General features: G+C 37.3%; 1 protein-coding gene across 1 annotated transcript in view; it reads left to right on the top strand.

Moving 5' to 3' along the window:
- LOC150108079 (dynein axonemal heavy chain 3-like) overlaps positions 1-18,948 on the top strand; it is a 1,881,116-nt gene that overhangs the window by 1,029,412 nt on the left and 832,756 nt on the right. The window contains exon 46 of the mRNA XM_090415945.1: positions 957-1,083. Coding sequence (XP_090272071.1) covers positions 957-1,083 — 127 coding nt within the window. The remainder of the gene's footprint in view (positions 1-956; positions 1,084-18,948) is intronic.

The following is an 18,948-nucleotide window of genomic DNA, read 5'->3' on the forward strand; positions in this document are numbered from 1 at the left end:
GGCAAACACTCCTCTGGCATCCTATTTTGCACACCATAGATCATCGAGTCTCCATACATCACACCTCTTACCACTCTTTTCCTTGATTGCTCACCTGTATCCCTCACTCTCTCTCTCTCTCTCTCTCTCCTCTAACCCTTTCTCTCTGTGTTCCCCCTACTTACCTGCTGTCCTGACATCATTCTATCCCTGGTTCCAGCACTTCCTCGCATTCTTCTTATTATATGACTTCTCATCATATGACTTCATCTGGACTATTTTGCACATAAGTGCACCATATCCATTTTGGATATAAGGATGTGGTGAAGAGGATCAGTGACCAGGATGATGATGTAGTCTGTGGAATTCCTCATATGATTATTTCTGTGTTGCAAAAATGGCTGATGAGTGAAAATGAGGGGATATGATAGAAACATATATATTACTTAAAGGTTTTTTTATACAGTTTGTATTGAGGAAATTTTTCAGTACAGGACTAGAGAGAGGAAATATAGGAGCATCCCTGAAATTGAGTAAGAATATATAGTGAACAAGAGTGCGAGAACTAGATGAGTAGAATGAGTTGCTAGACTCAGTTGCAAGTGATTTGACAGTGAGTAAGTTCAGAAAGAGAGGTAACACCGATATTATAAAAATAGGATTAGTACTTGATGAAATATTTAGTGTGCCTCCCCCACAGTCATTCTTCATATTCTATGGAGATGCCTCTGTACTAATTAAAATAATCATTATCACAAAGAATAAACTGTATAATAAAAGATTAAAAAAATCATATGATGAAGGTAGTTGCAGTTTTTGGGTTGGTGGAGAGTTGTAGAGTAGATGCCCTCCCTCGATGAGTCTTTCAACTCCTGGAGGTGTTATGTAATAATAATAATAATAATAATGTTTTTAAATAATTGTGTTACTTCTGTCCATAAATATATCATTCTTTAAAATAATTTTCTTCTTCTTAGATATTATTCTGAACTTCAAAGAAAAAATTACGTCACACCTACTTCTTATCTTGAACTAATTCTGACATTTAAAGAATTACTAAGTAGAAAACAAGATGAACTCCTTGCACAGAAAAATCGATATATAGTAAGTTCAGACTTTTTTGAATAGCTTATGTTTATTGAATCAGAGAGAATAGCACTTATTGTTATTTATTGTGTGTGTGTGTGTGTGTGTGTGTGTGTGTGTGTGTGTGTGTGTGTGTGTGTGTGTGTGTGTGTGTGTGTGTTGTTATTTATTTAGCACTTATTTCATAATTATTTGATAGTGCACTTATTTGATTTTAAGTAGTATCTCTGCTTCACCAGAGAAAGCAGGATGCTCTCTGTAGAATGTACATTCTTTCTTTCCCAAATCTTTCAGAAACATTGCCAGTGATTATGGTTGAAACTGAAATGTTTTTGCAGCCTTTGTTATTTCTTAAAAAATCTCTCCTTTGCACAGTTTTGTGCCTTTATAGGATGTATCTTGTGGCAGTGTCATGGCCTATGATTCCAGATTTTATTTGCTGTATGAATTTAATATATTTATCATTCTTAAATATTCCCCAAAGTAATGTTTTTCTTTGGTCAAAGTATGTAAGGTAGTTGATAGATACTAAGACGATGGAAAATCCAATCTTTGAGTAGAAAATGGAAATTTATACTTTCGTGAAATGTGTATGTAATGACAACGTTTCATTTGTTGTGTAGAATTTATGAACACAGAAACACGTGTTCATAAATTATAAATAAAATAATTGTTAGCGCAGTTATTTTATTTATAATTAAAAAATTACAATCAGCCTCTGTATTGAGGGCATCATCAAGAAAACATATATATGAACAAGAACAAGTATCATACACTACACAAAGATAAGATAAATCTAAATGTTTTGTTAATTGTTAATGCTAGGTGAAACAAAAAATAAAAATAATAAATAAAATAAAAGAAATCAATAAATAAAAATAATACTAATAAATAAAATAAAAGAAATCAATCAATAAATAAAAGAAAAGAAAAATTAAAATAAAAGAAATCAATCAATAAAAATAAAATAATAAATAAAAGAAAAGAGAAATTTAAAAAAAATCAATCAATAAATAAAAATAATAAATTAAGTAACAAAAATCTATAAAAATAAAATCAGTAAATATGTTTTGTACCTAATAAATATAATAACATACATATTATTAAATAAAATAAAAAAATACAGCAGAACTACATCAAATGCATCTTTACAGTCCTGTTGTCTTAAGGTTTTCTTTTGTTGAGGTTCTGCAATTAAGTTCTGCCTCCTATATGGGTTGCACATGGGTCTCCTATATTCTTCGAATTACTAATCCATCATTCTTGTTGAGATTAATATGATGCATCAGCACCTCACATGATTCCTTGAATTTTTCTTTCAAACTAAGTTTAGATTAGGTGTAGGGACTTGGTACCTTTCCAGTTTACTCTGTGGCATGTTCGCAGTGCATGGTATAACATGCCTGTTTTTCTATGGCGAAAGAATTGAAACTGGCATTTGTGTTCATCTTTTCTTGTTGGAATTGTGCACCCTATTTACCCTATGTGGGGTAAGTTACAAGTACACTGGATTTTGTAAACCCCAGGATGAGAAAGGTCAGTAAGGGGATCTTTGGATGAGCTGGGTATACTTTTTATTTTTTGCAGGAGGTTTGAAAGTTGCCTTAACATTGTATTTCTGTAATGTTCTACCTATTTTTTTTTCCAATATTCCTCTAATGTATGGTATGGCATTTTAAAATGCTTTTTACTTTCATGGCATTATTGTTGAGGATCTTGTGAAGTGTTTTTTTTTGTAGCCATTTTTTATAAAGGTTTGGCTAATTATTTCATAATGCTTCTTTAATGCCTACTGAAGTGAGCAAATTGTTGATTGATGGTGCTGATGACTCCTAGTTTTTGTGTTAGATGGTGGTATGATCTTTGTATATAGGTTTGCAGTAGACTGTGAAGGACAGACAGTCTGAGGGAAGATGTGTGACAAATATGTCTGGAAATGGAAGAGTTATTGTTTTAATCTCTATGGTAATTTGGATACATTTGTATTGTTTATTTAGGTGGCATAGGAATGTTTAAATGTTTGGCAGCTATGGAGCCAGATGGTGAATATTTTGTCAACATATCTGAACCACACTTTTGGATTTAGACTTGCTGAATTTAGAGCTCATTGCTTCAAGTCTTCCATATAAAAGTTAGCTGGAGGAAGGGGAGATAGTCCATGGCCATACTTCTTTTTGCAGGTGGAAATTATTTTTCCACATGAAATATCCAGGGCAAATTACATGGGCAAAGAGGGCCATGATATCGGGTGGAAATTTGTTTTGTACAAGAAGAATCATGTCATTTTGTACAAGAAGAATCATGTCATTGATCGGGACATTTGTGAAAAAAGCAGTTAAGTCAGGGCTGACTAATAAATCTTCCTTGTTGAGTGAGATGTTTTAATTTGGTTTATGAATTGCTGTGTAATTTTTATGTAAGGCTGGGGGGGGGGGGGGGGGAGGAATGACCTACGAACTCCTTGAGTGCAGACAGTAGTTTCTTGGCTAAGTGATAAGTCACAGTCCACTGCAAACTTACACACACATGCAGGCCAATACATACACAAAGATTCATACCACTGTACAACACAAAAACTAGAAGTCATCAGCAAACATAGAGCCCTAAGAATTTTTGCTCCAATGAGCAGGCACTAAAGAAGCAATATGATATAATTAGCTGAACCTTTACAAAAATGGCTACAACTAGAAAACACTCCTCAACAGTAACACCATGAAAGGTAAAATGATTACAAAAATGCCATAGCCATACCATATATTAGAGGAATATTTAAAAAAAAAAAAACAGAACACTACAGAAATACAACATTAAGTCAACTTTCAAGACTCCTGCCAAATTAAAAAGTATACCCAGCTCATTCAAATACCCCCTTATTGACCTTGCCCATCCTGGGGATTACAAAATTCCAGTGCACCTGCAACTTACCCTACATAGGGGAAACAGGGTGCACAATTCCAACAAGAAAAGATGAACAGAAATGCCACTTCAATTCTTTCCATATAGTAAAACAGGAATGTTATATCATGCATTGCAAACATGTTACAGAATAAACTGGAAAGGCACTAAGTCCCTACACCTCATCAAAACTTTTAAAGAAATTTCAAGAAAGGTTGAAAAAGAATTCAAGGAAGTATGTGAGATGCTGATGCATCATCCAAATCTTAACAAGAATGATGGATTAGTAATTCCAAGAATGAAGGAGATCCATTTGCAACCGATATAGAATCCAGAACTTGATGGCAGAATTCCAACAAAAGAAAATCTTAAGACAACAGGACTGTAAAGATGTGTTTGATATAGTTCTTCCATACATTTATTTTATTTTATTTTTATTTTTTAATAATCTGTATGCTTTATACTTTATGTATAAAAAATGATTTATTTATCTTTATTTTATTTTATTTTACTTGATTTGATTTATTATTATTTTTTTGTTTCAACAGAGGTCAGGCTAGCATGAACAAAGCATTTAGATTTATCTTACTTGTGTGTAGTGTCATGTTACTTGTGTCTTATTCAGTGGCGCATCCAGAAGGGGGTCCTGGCACCCCCTCCCCAAAGAAAAAGGAAAAAAAAAACACTAGAAAATTTTCCAAAAATCTTTTCCTAATTAAAGTTCATTTTTTTATTTATGTTGTGTTGTGTCTTCTATTTCTGTACTACTTAAGAAGTAATGGTCACATAAGGTGGGAATACCCTATAGCTCTCGGGAATCATGACTGCTGTGAACACAAGGCTTACAAAGTAGTGCTCGGGCGGAGCAAGTGCTAAAAATATTTTTATCCATTCAACTCTGCTTTCCTCAAGATTAAATCCTGAGTGCACCACTGGTCTTATTCATATATGTTTTTTTGGTAATGACCTTGATATAGAGGCCGAATACCGAGTATTATTTTCTTAACTCAATAGATTACTGCATGATAAGTTGATAGTCAAACTCAGTCAGATTGGATATTAGACTAGTGCATTGGATTGAAGATTGGCTGTCTGATAGGTATCAACAAGTTGTGTATGGGAGAGCAATATACCAGAAGAGGAAAGTCACTAGTGGTGTGCATCAGTCTGTTTTAGGGCCTGCTGTTTAGCCTGTATGCTAATGATACTGGAGAAGATTTGAATGGCGATATTCAGTTGTTTGCAGATGATTCAAAGTGTTGGGAAGAATTATGAAGAGCAGAGCAGATGTTGTGGCCTTATAAGAAGACTTGAACAGACTGAGTAAATGGGTACAGTATTGGGGATGCCAGTTCAATGTTGAGAAATGTAAGGTTTTAAAATTTGGAAAACAAAGATGGGATGTAAAATTTACTCTTAATGAAGATATATTGTTGGAGTTGGGAGATATAAGAGATCTTGGGAGTGATGGTGAATAAGGATCTAAAATTTAGAGGGTACATTTTGAGAATTGGGAGGACAACACAACGAATTCTTGCAATGATATAGAGGATAATCATTTGTAGAAAAAAGGTGATTATAGTTCCATTGCATAAGGCCTTGTTTTGGCCACATATGGACTGCTGTGCACAGATTTGGTCAACTGGTTTTCAAAAGGAAGAAGAGATGTTGGAGAGAGTTCAGAGGCGATTGACTAAAATGGTTTCTGATCTCTGTAATGCTGAGTATGAAGAAGGGTCGAGATGATACAATTTACAGAGTCTAGTGGATAGGAGGAAGAGGAATGATATGATGGAGATGTACAAGTTGGTAAGGGGTTGTTATACAATTAACGTTGAAGAGTTTCTTAAAATGGTGAGAGATCAGGGGAGAAGAAGAGAAAGCTAAGGGTGTTTTGTTGTGTTATCCTCACAATTCTGGCAATGTATCCCCTAAATTTTAGATCTCTTTAGAGCAAGGGAGTGAGAAGTAGGTCTTTTGCATAGAGAGTAGTGAATAATTGGAATGTATTTCCTGAGATGGTGTCAGCAGAGAATCTGAATATGTTTAATGCATGGTATGATAGGCTGTGTGTGTATGACAAAAGGAACCTCCTAGATGAGTCTGATTCCAAAGGGTCTTAGGATAATAATAATAATAATGATGATAATAATAATAAGTAAAGTACTTGCTGTAACATGTGTTTTTATCTCCATTATTTCTGCACACTGAATGCCTTATAACCTTTTACACCTAATAAATGTTTGTTAAACCTAACAAATGTTTTATTTGTGTAAAGTGTGAAGTGACAATAAAAAAACTTTTTTTTTTATCGTCACTTCCTTTCAGCATGCATTAGCAATGGAGTACAGGTAACCCTCTTATAACGCGGATGTTAGGTTCCATATAAATACCGTGTTATATAAATCGCGTTGTGAGACTCAGATCACATAGAAAAAGTAGGGTTATGTTCCAAAATTTTTTTTTTTTATAATTATATAAACAACAATGATATATCCACAAAAATATTTTTTTATTTAATTCAGGTAGTTCATGTAAGGTAAGAAAACATATAAACTATGAAACAAATACATAATATAAACTTATAAAAATTACAAATTGTATGTAAACTTCATTGCACATGATGCATAAATGTTTTAGGCAAAATAAAATAAAGAGTGCATATTTTAATCATCATCATCACTCTCTTCAAAAATAACATTTCATAGATGTTCTTTATTTATGAGTGACTGGACCTCATCATCATCACTTGATCTCTTAGACATTATTATTTGTGACACCTCCAAGGAGTTCGAAGACTCATCGCAGGAGGACACCTACTACAACTGTCTCCACCACTACGCCAAGCCCCTACTACCAATCATCTCCATCAACGCCATCTACTGCTCACCACAACTAGTATTTTTTGTCTGTAAATTGCATGTGTTCTGAAAGGCCAATTTGTCTGTATGTGGAATGAAAAACCCGAGTTTCCGGGAGAAAAAACCCTGCTACCCCCGTATGAGATCGGCTACCTCACCTTCAATTGAAAACATTACATCATTTCTATAATTCTCATTGCATACCTCGGCTGGTTTAGTTATCAAGAAGTCAGTAATAAGACCTTACTTACCACTATACTGCAATTTTTTATTAAGTTCAAATATGGAGCTAAACAAATATCCAATTATCTCGTTAATTTTCTGGAGCGCTCCATTAAGGGGATCATTATCCATAAAATAACTTCCTAACTTTCTTGCCAAATCCAATCCTTCTGCTAATTTCTTTAAACTGAATTCTTTAACAGATTCATCACAATCAGAATCTTTGGCAGAACTTTCTCCACCATTTGGTTTGACATCTTCTATTAATTGTAGAGTTCCCTCCTCATTTAAATCTATTCCCCCATCAATTAATTCTCTAATTTCATTTTCAACCATATCGCAAAAGCCCTCTAAGTAGCCATTACTATAAAAATAAATTTTTTACATAAAAAAAACATTACATATTACATGTAACTCACCAGAAAATAAAGTGCTCAGCTTGGGATTAACACACTTATGACTTTTAATGTGCTTTCCTGGCAGGAAACGAAGACAAATTTCAATAATAAACATACATACATACATACATCTTTAAGGCCCAATATCACCGAAGGGCAAGTTTCCGCAATATTGAGCTTGTTAAGCCAATTTGAGTATCCAGCTCTACGTCCCACTTTCTATCACTTGTGAATACGGATCCAATGCGCCTAAACCTCTCCACCTGCCTCACTGGGACTCCACTCACATGTAGAGTGCACCGGGATGGCTGTCTTGAGACCACAAATGTTTCAGCCCTGGTCACACTGATCCTCATTCCAGCTTCTGCACAAACAACCACAAACTTATCCAGGGTCCGCTGGAGATCATCTGTGGAAGAGCTAAGCAGAACCAGGTCATCTGCAAAAAGCAGACATCCAATGCTACATCTTCCAATTCTGACACCCTCACTGCCTCGGCTGTGCCTATCAATCACAGTCCATTAATATCACAAAAAGGAGGGGTGACAGAACACACCCTTGGCGGAGGCCAACGGAGACTGTGAAAGGTTCAGATTTTGTGCTGTTTACCCTGACACAAAACTCTGGGCATTCATACAGGGACTTGATGGCAGCTAATAGTTGGCCATCTACTCCATACTCCTGTACTACTTGCCAAAGCATATCCCGAGGAACCCGGTCATATGCCTTCACCAAGTCCACAAAACACGTGTAGACATTCTTGGCATATTCCCAAGATTTCTCAAAGACTTGCTTTAAAGTGAAGATTTGGTCAGTTGTGCTTCTACCAGGACGAAAGCCACATTGTTCTTCCTGGAACTTTGACTCAACTATGCTCCTGCACTGTCTTTCCAAGCACCTAGCATACACTTTCCCAGGCAGGCTAAGCAGAGAGATGCCACAATAGTGCAATCCTTCTGGTCTCCCTTCTTTAAGACTTGGTGCTAGCCCAGATATCCAAGCAGCGTGACACACTCGAGTCAGCCAGAGAACACCTTCTCGATTTAAGGCTTTTAGCATTTCGGGCAGAATTTCATCATCACCAGCAGCCTTGCCCGATTTTATTGCTAAATGGACCTCTCTGATCTGCACCTCTTGGATGTCCACAACTGCTGGGCCACCTGGGTTAAGAAGGCTCTCAAAGTATTCCTTCCATCTGTGGAGGATATCCTTCACAGTTGTTAAAAGTGCACCATCAGAAGCCTTAATTGCCCTTGCTGTGCACTGTTTCCTCCCATGAAGGCGGCGGATGGTCTGCCAGAATACTTTGTTTGCATTTGCATAGGATGAGTCTAATCTTTCTCCAAAGGATTCCCAAGCCTTCTGCTTTGCTGTCTTTACTGCCTCAGCAGCAGCTTTTCGTGCCTCGGCATACTTCAAACGCATCTCAGGTGACCTGACCCTAAGCCATGTTAAGTAGGACTCCTTTTTTGCCCGGACAGTTTTTTGGACTTCTTGGTTACACCAAGGTATCCTTTTCTAACTGCCCGTTGTCACGCCGAGCCACTTTCTGCCACAACATGAGAGTGCAGAGGTAGTGACAGCTGTTCTGAACAGCTTCCACTCCTCCTCAACATCTGCAGTATGCTTGGGAATCTCTTTGAACCTGGAGGAAATGTCATCTGCAAAATTCTTCCTCACAGTCCCATTATCCACTGCCTCCCATTTCATGTGGTATAGCTGCTTAGGCCTACCAGCGTTGATGGTAGCATCTGGTTTCTGAAGCCATAGAGTGCACACAACAAGGTGGTGGTGGTCAGTTGACAGTTCTGCCCCTCTTCTCACACGAACGTCCAACACTGAGGAAAATAGGTCTGCTGAGACTATAAAGGAGTCAATCAGAGACCTTTGTTCTAGTGTATCCCTGTACCAAGTATACTTATGGACTTCTCGGTGCTGGAAGAAGGTATTCATTATGGACAAGCTGTTAGTACAGCAGAAGTCCAATAATTTCAACCCATTCACGTTAAGGTCAGGGATGCCGTTCCTCCCAACCACATCCCTCCTGTCTGGTCATCTGTTCCAACATGTGCATTGAAGTCACCCATTAGCATGACTGATTCCATGTCTGCCACCCTGTCAAAAGCAGCATCCACTTCCTCTAGAAAGGCAGAGTATTCTAACTTCAGATTAGTCAGAATACTCTGACTAATCTGAAGCATTACAGCCAAATCATGGTTTTTCATCTGAAGCCTTAACACACATACCCGTCTCCCCCAATGGGATCCACTCAGCAACACAGTCTGACAGCTGGGAGCTTGTGAGTATCTCCCACACCCACCTGAGCAGACATTGTCGGGCTCACACCAGAGTAGTAGAGCTCCACCCCTTATCCAGGTCGATAGTTCAAGAGCCTCTCCTCTTGGTCAAAGAAAGCCACTAAGTCTAGCTGGCAGCACTTAGCTTCCTCGACCACTTCCAACTCCTTCCCTGTCAGAGAGAAGATGTTCCAGTTGCCTAAAGCCATAGTCTGGTGCCGTTGTCATTGCCATTTCCGTCCTTTTGCAGAACTATTTCTTTGCGCTGCCCATAAACACCACCCCAAACGGGTAGCAGGCCCATTGATGGAGTTTCCTCTAGCAGAGTGCTGAGGAGTAGTGTCTAAGGGTGACTGTAACATATTTTTCGAACGGGTCCCTCTGCCTAAAATCTGAATGGTAACCTGTGCGACGGACGATGCGGTATGAACATTTTTTGATGGCCTGATCATGTTACAGTGTTTGATAATGTCCTGTTAGCACAAGACGATATGACACAGCAAAATAGGAAAGATTCCCCTCGAATACTCTAATAGCATTCGGGGGAAGGAGCAAGAAGAAAAGAAAGAAAGAAGCAAAGGGAGGAAGAGGAGGAACCAGTCTACAGGTAATATAACAGATGTATATTACATGAAGTAAGGCATGGTCCAGCATCAGGTACCTCAGGTACCTGATGCTGGACCATGCCTTATAAATATCGTATAAATAAACATTTATACGATAAATGTTTATTTATATGTATTTATTTATTTATATTTAAAGGGTAATTGCCCTAATATAAATTCACTACTTATAACTACATGCACAATATGGGTATACGCAAATTTAACGAAGATAAAATTAGATTTTTCTGTCGCGCATGGTGAAAAACATATCAAAAGATAAAGGGTTACTAGAATTTTTAGACACTGTTATATCGAAACCGCGTTGTATAACTACCATTTTGAACATGGGTTACTACAATTTGTAGATCACATTATATTGTAACCATGTTATATGAGGGTTACCTGTATTTTTAGATGTTTTGAAACAAGAATGTTCCCTGTGCCCTTTGTGGCTGCAGCATTTAAAGTTGTTATTGATAAATTTACCACTTAATGTTTGTGTTCTCTATTGGTCTACAGGGTGTTCGGGATAAATTTGACAGTTTCGTAAGGAAAAAGAAAATCTTCTTTGTATCTATTAAATTTAATGAATTGACAAAAAAACATTACAGGCAGAGTTAATTACAATACTATCAACAAGATTTACTCAAAATAACCACCATTAGCATCGATCACAGCTTCAATTCTGCTTCGGAACCTCGAACAAGCTGATGCTACAGTCTCCCTGGGAAGGGCCACAAAAACTGTTTTAATTTTATCCATTAACTGGGCTTTTGTATTACTGGAAGTGCGATTGGTGTCTTTTTCAACTGCGCCCCATACAAAATAATCCATGGGGTTAAGGTCTGGGGAGTTTGGAGGCCAAACATTTGGACTGGTGAAGTCGTAGAAATTTTCAGACAACCATTTTTGACTTTTCCCAGAGGTGTGGCAAGGGGCCGAATCCTGCTGCCATACATACGGCCTACCATTGGCTACCCTTGTTATCCAGGGCTTGACTACAGTTAGCAACTCCACGAACAAAGCCCGAATTCCAATGCCAGGGTTCTTCAACACCTGTTCCTGCAGATTTGCGAGGAATTCTGCTGTACGAACGCAATCAGATCGTCTGCTAGGGATCTTTCTTCTTGCTACATCCTCGTAGTCACCATTGCAAGTCTCTAGTTCATGCCTGATTGTTTTTACTGTATTCAGGGAGCATTGGGCAGCAGTCGTAATATCCTTATTTTGATGGCGGGCACGAATCATCATGATACAAGTTATTCTCTTCCATGATTCAGGTGGGTTCCAGCTATCCATCCTTTCTGACATCTTGTATATGAATGAAGAAGGGTCCAAACTTTTAAATGAAGAGAAGTGTGTGTTAATACATGTAACTTATGGAAAAATATAATTAATTATAAATATGTCAAATTTATCCCGAACACCCTGTATATATGTGTGTGAATGGGGGCAGGGATGATTTACTCTAAATAATAAAAAATGAATGCTGTACAGGTTTTCCATTTAACCTTGTATCTGAGAAGGATAACCTGTGTTTGATAATCTGAAGCATATTTTAAGTTAGATTATGGCGTGTTGAGATCTCATAGATAAGTGTCAAAGATATTTTCACTATGTTGCCATCCTACTTTCTGGTTTTGTTAGATAACTGGCTAGAATCTTCAATATCCAATCTACTGACTATGAGTTTCAATCTGACTGTAGATATTTGGATATATCTTTAGATTGATGATTTGAAGCCTGCAGTAGTAGCTTAAAAAGTGTCATGTTTCATTGGTGGACTTGTCATTTAAAAAAAAAAAAGAAAAAAATATGAGTTGTCAAACTCTGTTATCAACATATTATATCCATATTCTCTGAGATGGAGGATTCAAAGTCCAAAGGAGTGGCCTTTTATTTTTATGTATATTTTATTTTGCTTTCCAAAATATTCAGAATTAATAACATTGTTCATTATTAGCAGAAAATTGTGGAAAGGGTTATAGACAGTTGTCACACATGTATGTTGGTGAAACAGAACTATCACTTCATCATGAAGTTTAGATTTTGCTGTGTAATATTATTGGAAATAACATGGGTATAAAATTCTTATTTAAAACCTGTTTTATTAAAAAAATTAATAAATTATTAACAGCATGATATTTCTATAATGCAGATGTTCTCAGACTCTTTATAGCATGCATCCCCCTTTAAAATATTTCATGAATTTCATTCTCACATTCTAGATCAAGTGTAAATAAACAGATTTCACATGAAAATTAGCTATGAGTCTACATATTTTTATAATATGAAGTTAAATATAAACTAAATATGGAAACCTGCAGTAGCTTGAAAAAGTTTGATTTTTCATTGATTGAAATGTCATTTAAAAAAAATAATAACATTTACGAATGCCAGGAGTATCAGAAATAAGGAAGATGAGGTTGTTGTGTTGATTGAATTTATTCACCTGAGAATAGTTGAAATAAGTTAAATATGGTTGGATGAGAATAATATCTTGATTGGAATAGAAATTGAACAATATGATATTTTTCAAGAGGACAAGGAGGGTTTCTATCATGTCCCCTCATCTGCCTATTAACTAAACTCTGCAACCCACACATACCCTCAACCTATCCTCATTGGAAACATTTCACAGACCTGCCACCAGCTTGGTTACTTGTCTCTGAATCCTCTACACCACCTCCCAAACCGCAAGAAACATAGGTGGTCAAATCTGTACAGAGTAGGCAACATGTGGTAGAATCATAGCTTTATGAAGAGGGATAATAACCTCACTATCTTTACTTGTCAATGTGTTCTTCAGCATCCAAGTAATCCTTTGAGCCATTTTGTCCAATCTTGCAATATGTCCTCTGAATTTCAAATTTCTATCCAACATCATCCCAAGATCCCTAGCCTCATCAATTTCCTATAAACTAGGACCATCATAATGATACAGAATGTAATCTTTTCATCCGAAGTACATTGCCTTACATTTTGCCATTGTCCTATGCCTGTACTGTCCATTTATTTAAATCATCCTGTAAGATATCTACATCACCTTTATCATCTATTGCCTCCTAGTTTAGCATCATAAACAAACAACTGAAATCCCTCTTCAAATCTTTTGCTGTATCATTAATGTACAAATTAAAGAGTTGTGGTCCTAGTACAGAGCCTTAGGGCACTCCACTAGTCACACTCATTTGCTTTGATTCAACTCCACCATACACCACCTTCTGATGTCTGTCTGCCACCAGCCTCATATCCATTCCCATTTGTTCCAACTTATGTGATAGTTTTCCATGCCGTATTCTGCCAAATGCCTTGGCAAAGTCCAGCAGTATCATGGTGTAGTAATTTCCTTTATCGAATTCTGCTATCACCTTATTATGAAATGTAAATAAGTTACTGAGGCAGGACCTACCTTTACAAAGCCCTGCTTCCCCCAACAGAGTATCATATTCCTATCTTCCAATTCCTGAATTTTATTTTTATCCATCTTTTCCAATACTTTGACCACCACTCCAGTGATACTAATTGGTCTGTAATTTGCTACTTCTGTCTTGGAGCGACCTTTATATAATGGAACTATCTTACCCTCTTTCCACTCCCTTGGAACCTGCCAGAACTGAGACTTTGATTAAACAACTTCGTCAAAGGCACTGCCAGTGAACATGCACATTCTTGTAGCACATGATCTGACATACCATCCAGGCCCACTGCTGTATTCACATTGATATTTTTCAATATACTGAGTACCTCCAGTTCATCTACCTCAATATCATTTTCCTCAATGTTCACATCAGTCTTTGTCACCTCAGTAACTGCAAAGTCACTACCTGGATGATATAACCCTTGCAAAGTGATCACTTAGTATTTCTTCTGCTTCTGTTGCGTTCCTATCATCAACACTGAGTAAAGTTATCTTTCCTTAGTCATTCTTTCTCTTACTTGCTATGTAGATAAAAAACTCTTTTGGATTTACTTTGTCCTGCTTAGCTAATTTTCTCTCAAAATCTGATTAAGCCTTCCTTACCATATTATTGCCCTTCTTGCTTATGCTTTATATTGCTCATGAGCATGCTAACCACCTTGTTGTTTATATTCATTCCACAATGCTTACTTTTTTTTTTCCAGCTCCAAGTTGCCTCCTAAATTTGTCATAACTACTAGCTTTGTAATTCTGCATAAACCCTTTCTTGACTGAAATTTCCACATATTGAGCAACCTCCCAGGACAAGACTTCATGGTTAATTTCCCCCATTGCAGGTTGAGTTGATAATGTAGTTATTATTATTATCTGACACCTCCAGGAAATCAAGGACTCATCGAAAGAGACTATAAATCACCCAAACCAGCTGTCATACCTTCCATTAAATTCATTCACTCTAGATGCACTCAAACAATTCTGCTCACTCGCAGCTCTGTGACAGAAAAACCTACCTTGTATCCCTTTTTTTCTGATAGCAAACAAACATAACTTCCATGGATGTCCCTATATTCTCACCCCCCCCTGTCCATATAAAGAAAACTTTCATCAGAAGATATCCTATAACACCCATTCAGAAGTTTATAGATCTCTATCACATTACCCCTCTTTCTCCTGTTACAGACCAGAGTGTAATCCACTTACTTGCAATCTGTCCTCATAATCTAAATCTCATAATTCCATTATAATCTTTATAAAGTGACAAGAGCAGTTGATGAGGGAAAGGCATATACTGCCATTTTTTGGATTTTGCAAAGGCATTTGACAGGGTGTCACATGATAAGCTGATATTTAAGTTGCAACACATGGGTTTAAATGTCAGGTTAGTCAATTGGATTCAGGATTGGCTGACTGATAGGTATCAGAGAGTTGTGTATGATGGGGCAATATCAAGGAAGCAGAAGGTTACAAGTAGGGTTCCACAGGGCTCAGTACTGGGACCTGTATTGTTCAATCTTTATATCAATGATATTGTCAATGGATTGCAAGAGGATATTCAATTGTTTGCAGATGATGTGAAGTTGGGAAGGGTTATCAGTAATAGTGCAGATGTGGCAGCCCTGTAGAGGATTTGAATAAACTAGACAGATGGGCAAATAAATGGGGGTATCGGTTCAATACAGCAAAATGTAAAGTCTTGAGGTTTGGGATCCATCGATGGGAGGATGCATACTTGATTGGAGGAGCTGTACTGGAGAGGAGGTAGGGGAGACAAGAGATCTGGGGATGATGATTGATAGAAAACTGAAATTCAGGGAGCATATTGCAAAGGTGGTGAGGGTAACTCAGAGGATTGCTGCAATACTGAGAAGGACACTGACCTGCAGAGATAAAAGAGTTATCATTCCATTGTATAAGTCCCTGATCAGAGCACACTTAGACTATTGTTCTCAGATTTGGTCCCCAGGATTTGAATGGGATAAATTGACTGTGGAAAGGATACAGAGGCAGATAACAAAGATGGTTTCAGGACTATACAATATGAGTTATGAGGATCGACTGAGGGAATGTGGACTGCAGAATTTAGTGGATAGAAGAAGGAGAGGTGATATGATCGAGACTTTTCAACTGTTGAGAGGAAGTTACAGGTAGACATTGGAGAGTTCTTTCAATTGGTGGAACAGTGGGAAGGAGCGATGACAAGGGGCCATCCCTTGAAGTTACGAAAGGAGGCTGTGCTCAAGAGGGTGAGGAGTGGTTTCTTTGCATGGAGGCGTGGTTGAACCTTGGAATGCATTGCCTTGGAGTGAGGATGGTTAATGGGTTCAAGGAGTGGTATGATAGACTTTGTATTTCCTAAAAACGACCTCCCATGATGAGTCTTTTGACTCCATGGAGGCCTAGATAATAATAACTCTTCTTTGAACCCTTTCCACAACGTCTTTATCCCCTTGAACCAAGGAGACAAAATCTGTGCACAATAATTCAGTTGTTTTCTTATCAAAGCCTTATAAAAAGGCAAAATAACTTCCTCATCCTTACATGTCAAGGGGCAAAGGAGAATGGATGTTAGTTTAATGTGGCAAAATGTAAGGTTATGCATTTTGGGGTGAAATGATTACTAGCTATATACTACATCAGTGGAACTGTACTCCAGGAAATTGACAAAGTTAGAGACTAGGGAGTGTTAGTGGATAGGAAGTTAAAGTTTAGGGGCACATAGCAAAAGTGGCTAAAGCAGCTCATCAGATCACTTGGTTACTGAAGAATACTTTAGCCACTTTGCTATTAGACAAGCAGGTTATTGTTCCTCTATATAGATCCTTGATAAGACCCCAATCTTGACTACTGTGCACAGATCTGGTTTCTTGGTGATGAGAAGGAGGAAGTGGAGAGGATCCAGAGGTGAGTGACCAAGATGGTAGCAGTTCTATGGAATGTACCTTATGAGAACAGGTTGAAGATTTGTGGGTTACAGAAACTGGTTGATAGGCAGAAAAGGGCGTGATATGATTGAGACATACAAATTTCTGAGGGGTTTTTACAAGATTAATGCAGAAGAAATTTTTCAGAACAGTCTGGTGGTGGGAGAACTAGTAGCCATCCATGGAAACTGAATAAGAGTGTAGTTAGCAACGTGTTAGAACTAGGTTTATTTGCTTGGAGAGTAGTGAATGGGTGGAATAGGTTGCCAGAGTCTGTTGTGGGTGCCATGACTGTGAATAAGTTCAAAGCAAAGTATGATGGATACTCCGCAAATGTTGGATAGTTCTTGGCATGATGTTTAGGACCTCCCTCAATGAGTCTAAGAACACCTTGGAGTTGCCCATAATAATAACAACAACAACATTGAAATTATCCTCTGGGTTGTATTTGCAACTTTTACTGACCTGTGAACTTCAAATTCCTATCCACCATTATGCTAAAATCCCTAGCCTCATCAGTTTCTTGTAGTATAACCTCTCTAATATAATATGGCGCTGGAAATCTCATTATGGCAAAATGCATAACTTTAAATTGATTGCCAATTTCTTTTGCCCAAATTTCTAGTCTGTTACAATTATTTTGTAAGTGCTAGCATACCTGATTGCCCTGCCTATCTTTGCATCATTGGTAAACAAATATCCTGTTAGACCCTTCCTAATGTTATTAATGTATAGATTGAACAACAATAGCTGAAGGACTGAACCCTGAGGTACACCACTTGTCACCTTAAATCTGGAAGATTCACACCCTCCATATACCACCTTTTGAATATTGTCTGTAAACCATCAAGTGATCCAAGTCAAGAGTTGATATTCCAATCCGATATTCTTCAGTTTATTCCACATAAAAGGCTGTTGCATTTTAATTAGTTGATGAAAGTTGTAGATTAGTAACTGGCACAGAGGATATAGATGAGTAACTATTCAATGAGTAGCTTATCAAAGTATTTCATCTTCATGAAGGTGAATCATGAGAAGCTGGCATGTAGGAGGGTATGGTGGAGGAATGACTGATGGTGACTGAGCATGAGGTATACAAGGAATCAAGTAAACTTGATGTTAATAGGGCAATAGTACAATATATCACCGTGTGTCTTGAAGGAATGTCTAAGGAATTAATGGCACTGTTGGCCCACACTTAACATGAGTCTTGCAACAGGACAAGTCCCAAAGGAATGAAAAGGTTGAAAGATTGTTGCAAGTCACAAAATGTGTTGGGGGAGGGGGAAGAGAAATAAGAGAATTGTATTGATAATAGCAGATTATGGACAAGAAAAAGAACCTTCATTGTGATTTTTGATGCCAGTCGATTCATGCTAATTTTGCAGACTGATTGAAGAAATTGGCATTAAAACTCCTGACAAACCTGTCCAGCCATTCTTTTGTCCCCTGTTTTTTCCTTCCACTAAATAGTTTCCAAACCTTGAAAATCACACAGCCTAGAGTAGCACCTTATTATTTTTGATGACACTTTCTCATGTAAAATTGATGCATTAAAAAAAAAAAATAGAAGTGATTCACTATCAACATTGCAATGTTAATGATGTCTACTACCAAAAATGTCAGTGAGCTTCACAACATCATCATCATGTCAGCCCAAGACACTGTAAAAACAGAGAATAAAAAATACATGATTGTACTGAACTTTAATTTCAAAACAGAAGCGACACTAAATGATGACATCTACGAGCTTGTTAACAATGCAAATTTAACCCCAGGAAAATCATCAGGTGTCATTTTGGACCCACAAACACAGAGTGATGGAATAAATTTCCTCTGCCTATTTAAAGTGATGAGCAGATCAGCATTCAGAGAATAACATGTCAGAAGGTACCACCCTCATGCTGTATGTACGAGCCCCCCACCAGATCTCGCTTACGTGCAGAGGAAACAAGGTACAATTTTTTTTTTTTTTTTGAAAGTTTATTTTTCACTTGGTTAGACTATAATAAATTTAGTTTAATCCTAAAGTATAAAGAGCTAAAAGTAAGCTTCATTTCGGCAATGAAAACATTACTTAAATTAAGGGGATATTAAATCCCACATAGTTTTAAAACCGAATAAGAAACTCAAAGATTGGAATCAGAGAGTTTCTTGTCGAATATAGTAAACTATAAAGTATCGGCGGACACTAGCGTTAGCCAATGCAAGTGATCCTAGTACATAGTACATTACTGGGCAACTCGTTGCAAAGGTGGAGGAA

Source organism: Typopeltis vanoorti, chromosome 3 (genome assembly GCF_054136105.1).
Source record: "Typopeltis vanoorti isolate ZY-2024b chromosome 3, IOZ_Tvanoo_1.0, whole genome shotgun sequence".
In the NCBI taxonomy this organism is placed as follows: Eukaryota; Metazoa; Arthropoda; class Arachnida; order Uropygi; family Thelyphonidae; genus Typopeltis; species Typopeltis vanoorti.